This window comes from Salvelinus fontinalis, chromosome 6 (assembly GCF_029448725.1).
Source record: "Salvelinus fontinalis isolate EN_2023a chromosome 6, ASM2944872v1, whole genome shotgun sequence".
NCBI classification, from domain to species: domain Eukaryota; kingdom Metazoa; phylum Chordata; class Actinopteri; order Salmoniformes; family Salmonidae; genus Salvelinus; species Salvelinus fontinalis.
Window position 1 is genome coordinate 55,175,178 of NC_074670.1, and position 20,489 is coordinate 55,195,666.

The following is a 20,489-nucleotide window of genomic DNA, read 5'->3' on the forward strand; positions in this document are numbered from 1 at the left end:
TCATGGGCCCAGTTCATTTGGATTTATGAATAGGCCTAGTTGTTATACAGAACACCACTCCAACACTCAGACTTGTTCATAAGGCTTGAATTCAACTTATTTAGTCGTTTTAATGGCAGGAAAAGGGTCTTAACATGATCTCTCTCTGTTTCAGACGTCACTCGCCACCAGGTTTGCGCAAGAGGCCTTTGGGAAACAGTACAAACAGACCATTGGCCTGGATTTCTTTCTGAAGAGAATAACTCTACCAGGTAAGACACCTTCATCCTCTGGTTCTTTCTGAAGACAATAACTCTACCAGGTAAGACACCTTCATCCTCTGGTTCTTTCTGAAGACAATAACTCTACCAGGTAAGACACCGTCATCCTCTGGTTCTTTCTGAAGACAATAACTCTACCAGGTAAGACACCTTCATCCTCTGGTTCTTTCTGAAGACAATAACTCTACCAGGTAAGACACCTTCATCCTCTGGTTCTTTCTGAAGACAATAACTCTACCAGGTAAGACACCTTCATCCTCTGGTTCTTTCTGAAGACAATAACTCTACCAGGTAAGACACCTTCATCCTCTGGTTCTTTCTGAAGACAATAACTCTACCAGGTAAGACACCTTCATCCTCTGGTTCTTTCTGAAGACAATAACTCTACCAGGTAAGACACCTTCATCCTCTGGTTCTTTCTGAAGACAATAACTCTACCAGGTAAGACACCTTCATCCTCTGGTTCTTTCCTAAAAGAATAACTCTGCCAGGTAAGACACCTTCATCATTTGGTTGTTTCCTAAAAGAATAACTCTGCCAGGTAAAACACCTTCATCCTTTGGGCGTGCCGGCCTGCTCTTTACCACACCACAGATACAGACACACACTCACGCAGGCACACACGCACTCACATGCCCCCCCCCAGGGGATTGTTTTGTTTTTGGTCTTAGCACTACACAGTGGATTAAAATGATCAAAGCTTGATGAATGGTTGATTATTTGCATCAGCTGTTTAGTGCTAGGACAAAACCGGAATAGTTTTAGATATGCACGTTTCATAAGCAGCATTCAAGAGATTTAAAGTCAGACACTGCAGCATCTTACATCAAGGTGCCTCTAATGCAGGGTTTCCCAAACTCGGTCCTCAGGACCCCAAGGGGTGCAAGTTTGGGAAACCCTGCGTTAGAGGCACCTTGATGTAAGATGCTGCAGTGTCTGACTTTAAATCTCTTGAATGAAGTTATGAAACGTACATATCTAAAACTATTCCGACGTTATTAAAGTAGCCTACTTGGAATGTATTACATTTCTTTTTATAAAAGCTGTATGTGAATTTGAGTTTGTGCACAATTTAACTTTTTATTGTTATTACACAAAGCATTAGAATTTCTGAATTTATTTTCAAATTGATACAAAATGTGTTGTTGCGTATTTTTTTCCCCCAGTGTTTCATGGTAAAACCGAACAATTTTGTTCCTCAGGTTATCTCAGGACTTTCAATGTGTCTTTCTTGGTAGCACCACATTGTGGAGAGTCTGCCACTTCTCATCCTTATTCATTCTGAAAGCTGTTCTCTCTAGGGCAAACACCAGGATTTTTTCCCTCCATGAAGCCAATGGACAGCTTATGTCCAGAGAGGCGAGCCTTACACATAATTCTGTGGGCACAGTACAGAGTAAATACATTTAGCATTTTATATTCATATCCCGGGGTTCAACTGATCTTTGTTCTGAACCACATAAAACATTCATGTTCTTATTTGTTTATTTTCAAACCCACGGAAATAAAGCCTCGCTCTGTATCCTCTTAGATGTGTAAAATAAATGTTTATTGACTAATGTTATATTTAGACTAAAGCCCCCCATTTTCACTTCCTACCATATGGCATGTGGATTTTCAGGATTTTAAATTGCATATTTAAAATGGTGCCAAGGCATAAAGCTGCAAAAGTCTGCAAAGTAGCTCCATTCTTTTATGACTAATAAAATAACATTTAAGCAAGGGTGGATTAAGTACTAAAATAAATATATGATAACTTGAAACTATTACATTTAGTCCTATATTCAGTTTCAGTTGGTAATAGTAGGAGAAAGAAAACATGAACGTTTTAGTAGAGATAATTAGGCATTCCTTAGTGAAATAGGGAAAGGCAAGGCTTCAATGAGACATCGCACAAATAATTCCAATCTTAGTTGTTGTGATTCTGGTAAAAATAGTTGAGAACCATTACTTATCTGCAGCACGGCAAGACGTGTGTGTGTATAATAGTAGACGTTGGTTCAACACGAGTTGTAAAATGGCACATTTTCTGGGAGATTGGGTTCTCTTGACCTGATGAAGAGGATGGCTGTGTTTGCCATTTGGGTGGTCCTGAGCTTCGTTAGGACCTACGCCCGCCTTTCGACTGGATGTGTTGTGGGGCTCTATGGGGATCTCCAAGATGGGGGGGAGAGTATAGCCGGCGCTGGCCCCTCTCACCGTGAAGGCCCAGCTTGTCAAACTTAATGTACATTTTCCAACGCGTGGAGAGGTGAGGTGAGGCCGATTGGCACACAAACTTCTCTTTGTGTGCTTTTAACAATACCTCTTCCAGATGTCTCATGTTTGGTCTGTGAATTAATACTTATCAAAATGGTGATGTTTTGATAGTGTTTTTATTGGGTTCCACTGAACAGTGCTAATAGCTAATGAAGACTACTAAAAACACAAAATCAGCCACTAACTCACCACGTAAGCAGGGAAACTTTGGGTCTGTTGAGTCTTTTAAACAGAAATAAAGTTTGTGTCCGACTGCAGGGGATGGGTGGGGATAGCTCGCATGCTGTAACACCAAGGGCAATTATTCATTGCACTCTTCAATGTAGCTTTACATTGACACTGTATAGTCTAGATGTAGTCACTGTGAACACTCGCGCTTCCTTCCTCGGAGAAACAGGGACTTGTGTGGTGGGGGTCAGCTCGTCCAGCCGTGTCCACACTGTACGCTCGTCTCGCCATAAGCGCTCTAGGCCAATGAAGGGCCCTCATCACACCGACAAACTCCTCACTGTCTGGTCTTCTCTTCTTTTCTTTTCTCAACCACCCTTTTCATTTTCCAGAGGAGGAAAATATTTATTTAGATTTGGTTTTGTACCCGGTCCCCCTCTCTCCCTCTCCCCACCTCCCTTCTATATAAATTGGGACAGTAGTCTTCTTTTGCTTATTATTTTGTGTTTAATTATCTGTATTTTTCTTAACACCACATATTTCTCCTTACTCTCCTCGACTTGGCAGAGAACGACACAATGCAAACAGCTATTCCCAGGCTAATAAGTGCTCATTTTTTTCCGGCCAGGGGTATTGAGAATGTTTAAATTACAGGGTAAGCATACCTATTCATCCCCCTGAATCTCTCCTCTGGATATTCTTGGATGTGGAGCATGTATGACCTGCCAGAGGCGAGCGGTTAAAAATTAAAGATTAATCTATGATTTATTGTTTCCAATATGTACATGAACAAAGTCAACGTTTTATTATAGAAATCCCTCTCCCAAAATATAGGCTCCGGTTACGACTGACTCGTGATTTCCCAAAGATTATGAGCTTTGTTAAAACAAACGCCTATAAAGGGAACCAAAACAACCGAGATGGAAAGCTCACAAATTACAGTACAATTGAATTTGTCTTCTCTTGTCACGTTCTTTTCCAGTTGATCGACTTACGTTCACTTTTTAGTCAGAAGTTGATGATATGAAAAAGAAGCTAACGCGTCAAGCCAAACGTTGATAGTTTTGTAATATGTGGGCTGCATTGCAGCAGCTTTTGTTGGAAACATTGAAGTCATTTAATAGTTTCTAATGATTTTAAGTTTCTCCATTTCCTCTTCCCTCAGGCAACTTGAATGTTACCCTGCAAGTGTGGGATATTGGAGGTCAAACGATTGGAGGGAAAATGCTGGATAAATATGTCTATGGTGCTCAGGTACTGTAACATACACACGCACACAATAAACGCTGAGGTGGTCCGTCGTTGTTCACGTTAGAGCTCTGAACTTTTTAACTGTATTTAACAAATTTACAATGTAATAGTGTTTCCCTATTAGGCTTGGGTAGTTAATAAGCCTTTATGATAATATTAGTGCAACAGGACCCTGCACAGACTGCAGCCAAGTTTTACTACTTAGCTGGTCATATGGACTAGACTATGTACAGTATGAGGGGGAGTAAGAAACACCTTTCTCTCTTTCTCCCTTCCCCTGCTCTAACTTCATTATTTATTAACAAAATAAGCATATTTACAAATGATTGTGAATAGAGCGAGGTTTGTGTTGACACTGCAATAACACGTGGGTGGGAGTGTTATGTTTGTGCATTTGCCTCATTCCGCTAAGCAACATCCCTAAGTGGTTGTTGCTATATAGGCTACAATTATCTGTCACCCAAAGCCATATTCTACGCTCTCAAAGCTGCACTTGTTTGAAGAGGTATAGATATAGCTATAGATCTGGTTTATCTGAAGAGCATGGGGCCTGTATGGGATGTAGAGACCGAGACAACACTTGAGGCTGTTGGTGTGTGTGTGTGTGTGTGTGTGTGTAGGTCGGTCATGTCTGTACTGTAATACCTCCTCAGCCACACCGCCCGCTCACTCACACACAACAACAAAGTGTCGTCCATCAATGCCACATTGGAATACTTTGCTCTGCGGGTTTCTCACCAGAGCTTTATGGGGCTTTCACGACCATTGTTCGACGAGCCACGGGCGACAATCAATCATAGTCATTGGTAGCGACACGCTGTAATTGTAACTGACACAAACTGTCGTCACCGGCCTTGTGTTGTGACATTGCGTGTCCCGGACCAGACGCTTCCTGAAGAAAAAGGAGCTGCAATTCTGTTTCATGATGATGCAATCAAAGGCAAGGTAGTCTATTTATTTTGTCTCCTTTTCATATTCTATAGTCTTTTGGAATGGTAAAGAGATAAACTGACACAATGTTGGCACTTGAGGCTTTTGTTTTTAACATGTACACTGAAGTGTTTCATCTTATGTTTACATATCAACTAGTACAGACGCCAGCTTTAACGGTCTGGTTACTCCGATGGGCACCTTTTTGTGCTTTGCTATAGGACTACTTCCGTTTTTGTACCTACGCTGACAATACTTACAAAGTATTTCGATGAAGAGAGGGATGAGACCTCCTTCATAACCACACGTATATTACCCTCTTTTATTTGTAAGCACAGACAACACAGCCAATTTTGTGGCCAGGGAACCTAACCTAACCCCCATCTTACCTTCATATGCTTGTTTGACTGGGTGGACAAAACTCTGCGGTTCCCCTCGCCCCGATGTTCACAAACAGACAAATTAGAGCGTAGGCGTAGTGGTTCGGCTGTATGTTCTTAGCATGTCTCTCTGCATCTGTAACAGCGATCTAGATCTTTAATACCATGACTAACTTAGAGAGAGCTGAGGAGGTGCGAACTCCTTGGGGAGTGTGTGTTTTGAGATGGATAGGGGTAAGAGGACTGTCTTTTCTCAGGCACTAGTGCCACCTGCTGTTCACACTCAACCTCTCTCATGTTTGTTCTCATCTTATGTCAAATTGAATTTGTTTTGGGATGTTGTGATTTAAATAATTTCAGATTTTCCATGGTATTGTTTTTTAGGGTGTTCTTCTAGTGTACGACATTACAAACTACCAGAGCTTTAAGAATCTGGAGGACTGGTACGGCATGGTCAAGAAGGCCAATGAAGAGTCTGACGTCCAGCCTGTGGTCTCCCTGGTGGGAAACAAAAGTAAGTATTGCTGACGCACATGCACGCACACATGCACTCGCAGGTAGCCTAGTGGTTATGAGCCTTGGGCCAGTAACTGAAGGTCGCTGGTTCGAATCCCAGAGCCGGCAAGGTGGAAAAATCAGTTAACCCCCAACAACAACTGCTCCTCGGGTGATGACGTGGACTTTGATTAAGGCAGCCCCCACCCACACTGATCTGATTCAGGGGGGTTGGGTTAAATGCGGAAGACACATTTCGGTTGAATGCATTCAGTTGTGCAACTGACTAGGTATCCACTTTCCCCCTTTCTTTTCTTCTGCTCATAGGCCACACTCTTACACATCATAAAAGGGACTGAAGGCTAAGCAGATGAGTCAACCATAATGTATGAACACAGAGAGATGTGAAGACAATGTCATTTTCAGTGCAGTAAAGAAAAATCAAAATTTTTCTCTGCCGGACAATTTTTTAAATGTATTTTTCACTTTTCTTGACACTGCATGATTTAGCAGTACATCCGCAACCATATTACTGTACCCAGCTCTATTCTGCAGTACAACAGCAACCATATTACTGTACCCAGTACGATATACTGCTTTCTCGGGAACAGGCCCAGATCCCCGTGATTTGCGCGAAGAGGCGAAGGAAAAGGGGCCGGAGGGCGGGCTGCCTTCTGAGAAGACCATATTACTGTACCCAGCTCTATTCTGCAGTACAGCAGCGACCATATTACTGTACCCAGCTCTATTCTGCAGTACAGCAGCGACCATATTACTGTACCCAGCTCTATTCTGCAGTACAGCAGCGACCATATTACTGTACCCAGCTCTATTCTGCAGTACAGCAGCGACCATATTACTGTACCCAGCTCTATTCTGCAGTACAGCAGCGACCATATTACTGTACCCAGCTCTATTCTGCAGTACAGCAGCGACCATATTACTGTACCCAGCTCTATTCTGCAGTACAGCAGCGACCATATTACTGTACCCAGCTCTATTCTGCAGTACAGCAGCGACCATATTACTGTACCCAGCTCTATTCTGCAGTACAGCAGCGACCATATTACTGTACCCAGCTCTATTCTGCAGTACAGCAGCGACCATATTACTGTACCCAGCTCTATTCTGCAGTACAGCAGCGACCATATTACTGTACCCAGCTCTATTCTGCAGTACAGCAGCGACCATATTACTGTACCCAGCTCTATTCTGCAGTACAGCAGCGACCATATTACTGTACCCAGCTCTATTCTGCAGTACAGCAGCGACCATATTACTGTACCCAGCTCTATTCTGCAGTACAGCAGCGACCATATTACTGTACCCAGCTCTATTCTGCAGTACAGCAGCGACCATATTACTGTACCCAGCTCTATTCTGCAGTACAGCAGCGACCATATTACTGTACCCAGCTCTATTCTGCAGTACAGCAGCGACCATATTACTGTACCCAGTACGATATACTGCTTTCTCGGGAACAGGCCCAGATCCCCGTGATTTGCGCGAAGAGGCGAAGGAAAAGGGGCCGGAGGGCGGGCTGCCTTCTGAGAATTCGTAGGTGATCGTAAAAACACCCACTTCCTTCCATTCTTCTAGCAAATATACAGTCTTTGGACAATAAAATAGATGACGGTCGCGGAAGATTAAGCTACCAACGGGACATTCAAAACTGTAATATCTTATGCTTCACGGAGTCATGGCTGAACGATGACATTATCAACATACAGCTGGCTGGTTATACGCTGCACCTGCAGGATAAAACAGCGGCGTCTGGTAAGACTAGGGGCGGCGGACTATATATTTTTGTAAATAACAGCTGGTGCACAATACATTAAGGAAGTCTTGAGCTATTGCTCGCCTGAGGTAGTGTGGTCTACAGCTTATCATGAGATACTCGATCTACTGAGAGAGTTTTATCTGTATTTTTTGTAGCTGTTTACATAAAACCACAGTCTGAGGCTGGCACTGAGACCGCACTGAATGAGCTGTATTCCGCCACAAGCAAACAAGAAAACGGTCACCCAGAGGCGGCGCTCCTAGTAGCCGGGGAATTTAACGCAGGGAAACTTAAATCAATTTTACCAAATTTCTGTCAGCATGTTAAATGTGCAACAAGAGGGAAAAAACTCTGGAGTACCTTTACTCCACACACAGAGACACATACTAAGCTCTCCCTTGCCTTCCATTTGGCAAGTATGACCATAATTCTATCCTCCTGATTCCTGCTTACAAGCAAAAATTAAAGCAGGAAGCACCAGTGACTAGATCAATAAAAAAGTGGTCAGATGAAGCACATGCTAAGCTACAGGACTGTTTTGCTGGCACAAACTGGAATATGTTTCGGGATTCCCTCAATGGCATTGAGGAGTACACCACATCAGTCACTGGCTTCGTCAATAAGTGCATCGATGACGTCGTCCCCACAGTGACTGAACGTACATACACCAACCAGAAGCCATGGATTACAGGCAACATCCAAACTGACCTAAAGGCTAGACCTGCCGCTTTAAAGGAGCGGGACTCTAATCCGGAAGTTTATAAGAAATCCCGCTATGCCCTCCGACGAACCATCAAACAGGCAAAGCATCAATACAGGACTAAGATTGAATCGTACTACACCGGCTCTGATGCTCGTCGGATGTGGCAGGGCTTGCAAACCATTACAGACTACAAAGGGAAGCACAGCCGAGAGCTGCCCAGCCACACGAGCTAAACTACTTCTATGCTCGCTTCGAGGCCAATAACGCTGAAACATGCATGAGAGCACCTGCTGTTCCGGAAGACTGTGTGATCACACTCTCCGCAGCCGATGTGAGTAAGACCTTTAAACAGGTCAACATTCACAAGGCCGCAGGGCCAGACGGATTACCAGGACATGTACTGCGAGCATGCGCTGACCAACTGGCAAGTGTCTTCACAGAAATGTTCAACCTCTCCCTGTCCGAGTCTGTAATACCAACATGTTTTAAGCAGACCACCATAGTGCCTGTGCTCAAGAACATGAAGGCAACCTGCCTAAATGACTACCAACCCGTAGGACTCACGTCTGTAGCCATGAAGTGCTTTGAAAGTCTGGGCATGGCTCACATCAACACCATTATCCCAGAAACCCTAGACCCACTCCAATTTGCATACCACCCCAACAGATCCACAGATGATGCAATCTCTATTGCACTCCAGACTGCCTTTTCCCACCTGGAGAAAAGGAACACCTATGTGAGAATGCTATTCATTGACTCCAGCTCAGCGTTCAACACCATGGTGCCCTCAAATCTCATCAATAACCTAAAGACCCTGGGACTAAACACCTCCCCCTGCAACTGTATCCTGGACTTCCTGACGGGCCGCCCCCAGGTGGTAAGGGTAGGTAACAACAAATCCATCCGCAACGCTGATCCTCAACACAGAGGAGGACAACAACCTCTCCCTCAACGTGATCAAGACAAAGGAGATGATTGTGGACTACAGGAAAAGGAGGACCGAGCACGCCCCCATTCTCATCGACGGGGCTGCATTGGAGCAGGTTGAGAGCTTCAAGTTCCTTGGTGTCCACATCACCAACAAATTAACATGGTCCAAGCACACCAAGACAGCTGTGAAGAGGGCACAACAAAACCTATTCCCCCTCATGAGACAGAAGATTTGGCATGTGTCCTCATATACTCAAAAGGTTCTACAGTTGCACCATCGAGAGCATTCTGACTGGTTGCATTACTGCTTGGTATGGCAACTGCTTGGCCTCCAAACGCAAGGCACTACAGAGGGTAGTGCGAACGGCCCAGTACATCACTGGGGCCAAGCTTCCTGCCATCCAGGACCTCTAAACCAGTCGGTGACAGAGGGAGGCCCTAAAAAGTATCAAAGACTCCAGCCACCCTAGTCATATACTGTTCTCTGCTACCGCACGGCAAGCGGTACCGGACCGCAAAGTCTAAGCTATAAGACTCCTAAACACCTAATCAAATGGCAACCCAGGCTATTTGCATTCCCCCCCTCTTACACTGCTGCTATGCATAGTCACTTTAATAACTCTACCTACATGTACATATTACCTCGACTAACCGGTGCCCACGCACATTGACTCTGTACCAGTACCCCCCTGTATATAGTCTCGCTATTTTTTATTTTACTGCTGGTCGTTAGTTACTTGTTACTTTTTATTTCTTATTCTTATCCATATTTTTTTAAACTGCGTTGTTGGTTAGGGGCTCGTAAGTAAGCCTTTCACTGTATTCGGCACATTTGATTTTGATTTATTTTACGGTATGGCAGCTACCATATTCCTGAACCCAGCTCTATTTTGTGGTACGGCTGCGAACATATTACTGTATCCAGCTCTATTTAGTGGTACGGTGGCGAACGTATTACTGTATCCAGCTCTATTTAGCGGTACGGCGGTGAACGTATCACTGTATCCAGCTCTATTTAGTGGTACGGCAGCGAACGTATCACTGTATCCAGCTCTATTTAGTGGTACGGTGGCGAACGTATTACTGTATCCAGCTCTATTTAGCGGTACGGCGGCGAACGTATTACTGTATCCAGCTCTATTTAGTGGTACGGCGGCGACCGTATTACTGTATCCAGCTCTATTTAGTGGTACGGCGAACGTATCACTGTATCCAGCTCTATTTAGTGGTACGGCGAACGTATTACTGTATCCAGCTCTATTTAGTGGTACGGTGGCGAACGTATTACTGTATCCAGCTCTATTTAGTGGTACGGCGGTGAACGTATTACTGTATCCAGCTCTATTTAGTGGTACGGCGAACGTATTACTGTATCCAGCTCTATTTAGTGGTACGGCGAACGTATTACTGTATCCAGCTCTATTTAGTGGTACGGCGAACGTATCACTGTATCCAGCTCTATTTAGTGGTACGGCGGTGAACGTATTACTGTATCCAGCTTTATTTAGTGGTACGGCGGCGAACGTATCACTGTATCCAGCTCTATTTAGTGGTACGGTGGCGACCGTATTACTGTATCCAGCTCTATTTAGTGGTACGGCGAACGTATTACTGTATCCAGCTCTATTTAGCGGTACGGCGGTGAACGTATTACTGTATCCAGCTCTATTTAGTGGTACGGCGAACGTATTACTGTATCCAGCTCTATTTAGCGGTACGGTGGCGAACGTATCACTGTATCCAGCTCTATTTAGTGGTACGGCGGCGAACGTATCACTGTATCCAGCTCTATTTAGTGGTACGGCGGTGAACGTATTACTGTATCCAGCTCTATTTAGCGGTACGGCGGTGAACGTATTACTGTATCCAGCTCTATTTAGCGGTACGGTGGCGAACGTATCACTGTATCCAGCTCTATTTTGTGGTACGGCTGCGAACGTATTACTGTATCCAGCTCTATTTAGCGGTACGGCGGCGAACGTATTACTGTATCCAGCTCTATTTAGCGGTACGGCGGTGAACGTATTACTGTATCCAGCTCTATTTAGCGGTACGGTGGCGAACGTATCACTGTATCCAGCTCTATTTAGTGGTACGGCGGTGAAAGTATTACTGTATCCAGCTCTATTTAGTGGTACGGCGGCGAACGTATCACTGTATCCAGCTCTATTTAGCGGTACGGCGAACGTATTACTGTATCCAGCTCTATTTAGTGGTACGGCGAACGTATCACTGTATCCAGCTCTATTTAGTGGTACGGCGGCGAACGTATTACTGTATCCAGCTCTATTTAGTGGTACGGCGGCGAACGTATTACTGTATCCAGCTCTATTTAGCGGTACGGCGAACGTATTACTGTATCCAGCTCTATTTAGTGGTACGGCGAACGTATCACTGTATCCAGCTCTATTTAGTGGTACGGCGAACGTATTACTGTATCCAGCTCTATTTTGTGGTACGGCGGCGACCGTATTACTGTATCCAGCTCTATTTAGCGGTACGGTGGCGAACGTATTACTGTATCCAGCTCTATTTAGCGGTACGGTGGCGAACGTATCACTGTATCCAGCTCTATTTAGTGGTACGGCGGTGAACGTATTACTGTATCCAGCTCTATTTAGTGGTACGGCGAACGTATTACTGTATCCAGCTCTATTTAGTGGTACGGTGGCGACCGTATTACTGTATCCAGCTCTATTTAGTGGTACGGCGGCGAACGTATTACTGTATCCAGCTCTATTTAGTGGTACGGCGAACGTATTACTGTATCCAGCTCTATTTAGTGGTACGGTGGCGAACGTATTACTGTATCCAGCTCTATTTAGTGGTACGGCAGCGAACGTATTACTGTATCCAGCTCTATTTAGTGGTACGGCGGTGAACGTATTACTGTATCCAGCTCTATTTAGTGGTACGGCGGTGAACGTATTACTGTATCCAGCTCTATTTAGTGGTACGGCGGTGAACGTATTACTGTATCCAGCTCTATTTAGTGGTACGGCAGCGAACGTATTACTGTATCCAGCTCTATTTAGTGGTACGGCAGCGAACGTATTACTGTATCCAGCTCTATTTAGTGGTACGGCAGCGAACGTATTACTGTATCCAGCTCTATTTAGTGGTACGGCAGCGAACGTATTACTGTATCCAGCTCTATTTAGTGGTACGGCGGTGAACGTATTACTGTATCCAGCTCTATTTAGTGGTACGGCGGCGAACGTATTACTGTATCCAGCTCTATTTAGTGGTACGGCGGTGAACGTATTACTGTATCCAGCTCTATTTAGTGGTACGGCGGCGAACGTATCACTGTATCCAGCTCTATTTAGTGGTACGGCGGTGAACGTATTACTGTATCCAGCTCTATTTAGTGGTACGGCGGCGAACGTATTACTGTATCCAGCTCTATTTAGTGGTACGGCGGTGAACGTATTACTGTATCCAGCTCTATTTAGCGGTACGGCGAACGTATTACTGTATCCAGCTCTATTTAGTGGTACGGCGGCGAACGTATTACTGTATCCAGCTCTATTTAGTGGTACGGCGGCGAACGTATCACTGTATCCAGCTCTATTTAGTGGTACGGCGGCGAACGTATCACTGTATCCAGCTCTATTTAGTGGTACGGCGGTGAACGTATTACTGTATCCAGCTCTATTTAGCGGTACGGCGAACGTATTACTGTATCCAGCTCTATTTAGTGGTACGGCGGTGAACGTATTACTGTATCCAGCTCTATTTAGCGGTACGGCGAACGTATTACTGTATCCAGCTCTATTTAGTGGTACGGCGGTGAACGTATTACTGTATCCAGCTCTATTTAGCGGTACGGCGAACGTATTACTGTATCCAGCTCTATTTAGCGGTACGGCAGCGAACGTATTACTGTATCCAGCTCTATTTAGCGGTACGGTGGTGAACGTATTACTGTATCCAGCTCTATTTAGCGGTACGGTGGTGAACGTATTACTGTATCCAGCTCTATTTAGCGGTACGGTGGTGAACGTATTACTGTATCCAGCTCTATTTAGCGGTACGGTGGTGAACGTATTACTGTATCCAGCTCTATTTAGCGGTACGGTGGTGAACGTATTACTGTATCCAGCTCTATTTAGTGGTACGGTGGTGAACGTATCACTGTGTCCAGCTCTATTTAGCGGTACGGTGGTGAACGTATCACTGTGTCCAGCTCTATTTAGTGGTACGGTGGTGACCGTATTACTGTATCCAGCTCTATTTAGTGGTACGGTGGTGACCGTATTACTGTATCCAGCTCTATTTAGCGGTACGGCAGCGAACATATTACTGTATCCAGCTCTATTTAGCTATAAACTTGAGACTGATTTTTCTATTGGGGCTGTTGATTATTCACTTCCCCTTCTGTCTCCAGTCCTCTGATCCTGTTTGTGTGTGCATGTGTGTAGGAGTGTGTTGCAGTCGATAATACCAGATAGGCCTTTGTGTGTAACGGCTCAAGCTAATTGATGTGTTTCGATTAGCTAATTGATAGTGAGGAGCAGGGTCTCCTGGGGCGATGGGAACGGTGATGTTTGCGTGCTCTGGGGAGTGACCCTCAGTGATTTAAGACCCTAATGTGGTGGCTACAGGGCACCCTCCCTCTACTCTAACTCCCGCCTGGACACCACTTTGGATGAGGAGAGGATCTTAGATGATAACCAGACAACCTTTTCCGAACCCCCCTCTCCCCACCCGCATCTCTCCAAAATAAAGACTAATAATGATGACTGTGTTTTTTTAAACATCCCCTCTGACAGATGGGGAGACATTGCTGCCGCCGTGTTATTGTAAAGCACCCAGTCACAGCCCCGTGTGTAATGATGGCTGTCGACTGTCCAGCCTCGAACCCCTCCGCCCCACTCCTCCTCCGCCCCAGTGATGAATGGCCCACAGAGTGGTATCTACACAGGAAGCCTCTCTAATGTTACTCAACGGGGCCTTTAGGTCAGGGCTTAATACGCCTGTCTAGCGCAGGGATTCTCTTGTCTTCGCATTAGGGAGCATCTCTTAATGCCCGGGCCTAACGGCAGGCGCCTCCGTATTTAGGCTACATTTTGTATACTGTCGGTGAGTGTGTCTGTGTATACGTGTGTGTAAGTGCGTTTGTTATAGTGTGTGTCAGTGTGTATACTGTAATATGTATTTAAGAAGTGTATAGCCCTCTGTCAGGGTCCCCCCTTTGCCCGCTCAGTCAGTCTGCTCTTAATGGCCATATTGCTAAGAATCGCCCATGTGTGTTTTTTTGGCTCCTACAGTCCGCAAAGAAGAAAAACAAAATCCCACACAGATTGCCCTACCCGGAGCAATCAATTACCTAGTGAGACTTTATGAATCCCTGAACCCTCTCACGGACTCCGTTTCTTCAGAGGGCATGAAGAGAGAGTTAGTCTAGCTATCTTGTGGGAATTGCCCACACAGACATTTCTGTTTTGCTTTCTTTTTTCCCCCTCCCCTGCTCCGTCGTCTTTCGCTCTTTTGCCGAGGAGCCCCTCTAACACTTATGTATCATAGCTCTTTTTATTTTTACCAAGTGCCCGGCCGTCACCCAGTTATAATGAATAGAACAAAAAATATTCATCACTCTTGGGGGGAATGTTGAGATTTTGTTTTGTAAGTTCCCATGAAATCTAAATGAGTGAAGTAGCCACCAGGCCTCAGACCATGTCAACTGAAATAGAAGGACCTAACCAGGAGCTTATAAGAGCATGATTTGCACTATACAGATTTATGATAGGGCATGTCCTCTGGGAGATGCCTTCTCTCTCTTAACCACTGACATGTTTTACTGTTGTTTCCCTTCATTCACTCTCACTTATCATATATGCAGTACTAGTGTGTTATCGACTTGCTTTTGGATGTCTACAGTATCGTGTACAAACAGTCAGAGAGGGTAAGGCTTCAAAGAGGACAGTCTGACCCCACCATTTATTCGTACCTGTGCAATGTTTTTGAGACAGACGCAAATAAGAACCCCCCCCCCCCCTTTATCTTTGCCAAACCTCAGTATACTTAGCGTAATTGGGCTTAAACGGATATCTTATTTGGGATGCTGTTGTTCCCTCCTCTCCTTACCCTGACCTGCCTGACCGCCCTCCACTGCCATTTGGCTGGTGGGGAACAGCCTCCCCATTCTCTGTTTAACACGGCCGTGTAGGGTTAAGGTGCCGTGTTAAGCCGGCGTTGTGCACCTCCTTGCCCTCCACATGCTGTCCAGACCCTTGTGTTAAATAATGGCACCACTTGTAACAATTCAGGGAGGAAGCAAATTAAATGTTTTATTGAGGACACACGTGTATACAAACGCATGCACGCACGCACACAGAAACGCACGCACACAACTGCGCACACAGAAACACAAAAACTATGCACACACGGACGGACACACACACAGAGAAACATAGAGACACTCAAACACTTGCAGAGGGTGGGTTTTTCTAGGCACACATGGGTAATGGAAGAATGCTCAGCTCTTGGTCTGTCTAAACATACTATAACTGTTTATTACAGCACAGCCCAGTGTAACACCGTATGGTACACAGTATCCTCTCAGGAAAATGTAGACTTCATATGCATGCAGTCTTCCTCACTTATTCAGATATTGTTTTCCTTTATTATTCAATGTATGTTTCAAAATATATAAATTTTTTGTTTTACTGTCATACAACATCTGAATTACTGATTGATAGTCTTAAAGGTGGTATTTGGGCTAGTTTGAGACCTGTGGTTCGTGTAGGTAAAGGTGTCGCACTGCCCACTGTGTGAATTCATGATGTATGATGTCTTCACCTATAGGTGAACGATGGCACCATTAATTGTTAGAATAATTGGTCTTTCTATTGTAGCTGCAGCTTTCTAAAGGGCTTTGAACTTGCAGATTTATTCATCTGTTATTATGTTGGATATAGTGAATAAGGATGTATAGTGGGGTCTGAAATTGTATAGTGGGGTCTATATATTGTATAGTGGGGTCTGAAGACCCCCTTGATTAAAAATGTGCAATAATGACTGTATAAAATAAAATAATACAAATACTGAGCTATATTGTATTCTCCCAAAAATGGGGAAATTATATAATTTTCTTATAATACATTTGCTTAGGGAAATATTTTGTTTCACAACTAATAGTTTTTTTTCTACTCAAAGGTAGATCCAAATTGACACCCCTAAAAATTATTATAAATAAAGTAGTCAAAAGTTTAGTATTTGGCCCCATATTCCTAGCACGTAATGATTACATCAAGCTTGTTACTTTACAAACTTGTTGGATGCATTTGCTGTTTGTTTTGGTTGTGTTTCAGATTATTTGGTGCCCAATAGAAATTGTTTACCATTAATGTATTGTGTCATTTTGGAGTCACTTTTATTGTAAATAAGAATAGAATATGTTTCTATGCACTTCTACATTAATGTCACGGATAATCCTGAATTAATTGTGAATAATGAGTGAGAAAGTTACAGAGCGTCAAAGACCCCCCACCCCACCCCCCAAAGACATGCTAACCTCTCCTGTTATTGGTAATGGTGAGAGGTTAGCGTGTTCTGGGGGTATGAACTTTGACCCTCTGTAACATTCCACTCATTATTATTCCCGATTCATTCAGGATTATCTGTAATCATGGTAGCATCCACATTAATGTAGGACTGTTCAGAATCATATTATATTCTTATTTATAATAAAAGTGACTCCAAAATGACAGAATACGTAATTTACCATTTAATTTGTTTTGGTCACAACATAATCTGAAACGCAACCAAAACAAACAGCAAATGCATCCAACAAGTTTGATGTAGTCATTGCGTGCTTTGGAATATGGGACCAAATGCTAAACTGTAGACTATTTTATTTATAAGAATCTTGGGATGTCAATAATTTTGACCCATAATTTCTGGATAATTTTTTTGTATTACTTGCTAAACAAAATATTTTTCTCTGAGCAATTGTATTAGTATAAAATAATTTCCCTTTTTTTTGAGCATACAATATAGCTCAGTATTTGTATTTATTTTACACAGCCACTGTTTCAAATTTCATACCCTACTCTATAGTTTATCCATGCAATGAATGATGTGCTAAGTCAATGTATCGTAAATAGTTGATCAAGTACAACCTTTTTTTCATTTGATATTTTACGTGATGTTTCATGATCATCTTAAAGGGATAGTTGATTTTATATATTTATTTCCTTACAGTGCAGTCTATGAACAAGGAGTCACTACAATACACTCATTGGTTTCGTTAATTAAACTAGCTACTGCAAACAATTTGCATCATTAGCATTTTTTTAATCAAAATCCATGTCCCCGTTTAGCATGTTTTAAAAGTAATGTCCAAAATAAATAATCTACAAATAATTTAAGCCAATTAATTGAGTAACCGAATCCATTTAAGAGGTGATTATGGTATGACATTTGATACATGCTAAACGTGGCAGATTGATTTACATGAGGAATTGATCCCGACATGCTATTGTTGCTAATTGTTTGCATTGGCCAGTTGAACAAAACCAAGTGTGGATTGCGGTCACTCCTTGCCCAAAGACTGCTTTCAAGGTAAGGAAACAAATTATTTAAAAATGCTAAATCACTGAACTCTCCCTTTTTAAAACCTTGAAATACTGTGTTTTGGTCATTACCTGAATAATTTATTGAATGTATTTAACAAGTGGCATGTTTATGCTGACATTGGAACTGTGCACCCTCTTTTCATTCTGCAGTTTATCAAGCCAATTTGTTTTTATTAAGAGGGGACCACTGGACCCCTGCCCCTCCCCACCCACCCATTCCCCTTCCCTTTCGATATCACTATCCCTTAGGAGCTTTGAGGGCATCCATCATGGGCTCCCACAGCCCTTATTTGGGTGACTTAAATGGGTTCAGTTCTCTTAACCCCTCCTCATCACTCATGCCTTTTAGCACGGTTCTGACACTTTTTTTTTTTGCCTCATCCACGCTGGCTCGCCATGGGAAATGTTCCAGATCCACGCTGGCTCGTCATGGGAAATGTTCCAGATCCATGCTTTTTCGCCATGGGACATGTTCCAGATCCACGCTGGCTCTCCATGGGACATGATCCCTCCTCTGGCTGGGAGATAAGACTCCTGCACCGAGAGACTGTTCCTCTCTTTTTTTCCCTCTCTCTTTCTCTCTCTTGCTCTCACACATGTTGCACTATCTTTCTTTCAGTCACACGCTCAGCCCTGTACTTACACACTATCTTTCGGGAAATTTGAACTAACATGTTCTCTTTCCCTGCCTTTTACAGTAATGTCTTCATTGGCTATGTGTGTCAAACAACATGCGTGTTTACCTTCTACATGGTACGGCAAACCTTTCCACATACCGTTACCCATACCCACTCTTCTTCACTGCCGCCTATTCGGCCATGTGAAAACTCAAATGCCTATTTCTCATAACTCAGTTCTCGTACAGATGTAGGATCTTCATTTGATCACCCTGTTGCAGGATAACTTCCTGCAATGCAAGAAATGTAAAACTTGTAGTGTATATGAGGTTAATAAAAGCTTCAGATGGTTGTAATTTCCACTTTGAGATTTTAGTTATATTCCCTTGCGAAAAATGTATAAAACCCTACAAAAAAATAAATCCACATAATAATTCACATTTCCTATTGCTGTAGGATTATTTTCCTGCTGTAGCAAACTGGCTCAAATTAAGATCCTACATCTGTATAACATCTCTAAACTCGGTTGTCGTTATAAAATGTCTCTCCTCCACCAACATTGTCCGGACGGAGTTGTTTGCCCTCTTGGCAAGGCCCAGGGTGGAGGCCTCCCCCTCCTCCTCTCCACTCCCCTCAACCCCCTGCCCCAGTAAAGCTGCCACAGTTCCTGTCTGTTCTGTGTAGGCCTGCACATTTCTTAATAGAGATGCTCAGAAGTCCAGGAGCCCGGAGGAGCTCAATGCGCTTCTGTTTTTGGTTTAGCTCAGAAATGTTTTTCCTGGCTTGGCCCGCTCGTACTTAGGTCCTCTTACAACAAACTAAAAGGCCCTAATTGCCCCCGAGGGGACGGTTTAGCCACAATAGACATGTGGTGGGACAAAAGCCCAGTCCTTCGCGCCCCCCCCCCCCCCCCCCCCCCTCCCCCAGATATAGGAGATGTACACGTCAGCAGTGTCTGTGTAGCGCTGCAGGGAGGGTGACCGCAGGTTCGACACTGTAAAACATTATATATACAGTCTATAGATCCCAGTAAGGGATGGTGCATGCTTGGGTAAAGGTTAGGAATGTTTACAGTATACACCAAGTCCAGCGTTTCCTGTTTTTTTTTCAATTTTATTTTTCTTCATTTTATTAAATGGAAACTGGCCAGATTCGATGTTGATTGTATCGAATCCGAAGTACAACCGCATTAGCTAAAGCAGCAGGCCCTCTTGGCTCAAAATAATTTTCTGTGATAATTAGAGATTCAGGTTACTATGACGCAGTGGGAGGCTGAGGATGAATGGGAAGGTTTAGCACTTTGTTGCAGATAAGCCAGCCAGGCACCCAATGGAAATATGGCGGCCACTTGAAAACATACCTGTACACGCATCTCTCCTACTCCGTCCCGAGCCTGAAGTAAAATGAAAAGTCCTCATTCATTTTAGCCATCCATAAAGCAAATATTGTTGCACGTGCAGTAGATGATCAGTCTTCGGATGCCTTCTTGTGTGGTAAGTCACGGGCCATTTAAGTTGCACAACGCAGCACAGCTTAGCCACCTGACCCTACGGCAGCCTGGAACCATCATCACGGTCAAACTGCGCTTTATTTCTTTGGTTTCTCCAGAACATTGATATGGAGGAATGCCTGGACTAAGCTTACACAGCATAGGATACTTGCCGATGCTGCTTTGGATTCGCTAGCATAACTTTAATAAAGCCCTTAGCTTAATATTATGCTTTTGACTGTTATTTGAGAGTGGGATGGGAAGCACCTCCTTCTTTCTTATTTTGCAGTGTTGCATTTCAATCTTTAAAGTGGAACTGAGCACTTTAGTAACATGAAATCTTATTAAACTCTGTTCATATACACCCCCAGGAAGAATATGATGCCTTTTTTTACATGAGCACTTAGTAGACATGGTCATTTTCATGTGTTCATACTTTCATGTTTCATAGAATGTTTGGGAATGATAACATGCTGTCCAAACCGGACGTGCGCGTTGATTTTGTTCACCCACACCAGAAGCGATCAGGACATGCAGGTTGAAATATCAAAACAAACTCTGAACCAACTATATTCATTTGGGGACAGGTCAAAAAGCATTAAACATTTATGGCAATTAAGCTAGCTAGCTTGCTGTTGCTAGCAA

At 43.6% G+C, this 20,489-nt stretch overlaps 1 protein-coding gene across 2 annotated transcripts in view; it reads left to right on the forward strand.

Annotated features, from left to right (window-relative positions):
- Nucleotides 1-154: 154 nt before the first annotated feature.
- The window catches only part of LOC129858164 (ras-related protein Rab-28-like), a gene marked incomplete at its 5' end in the record, with an annotated part of 43,283 nt that continues 22,948 nt past the window's right edge, over nucleotides 155-20,489 (forward strand). For both annotated transcript variants that reach the window (XM_055927176.1, XM_055927177.1), the window contains 3 exon segments: nucleotides 155-251; nucleotides 3,853-3,941; nucleotides 5,633-5,762. In XM_055927176.1, coding sequence (XP_055783151.1) covers nucleotides 155-251; nucleotides 3,853-3,941; nucleotides 5,633-5,762 — 316 coding nt within the window.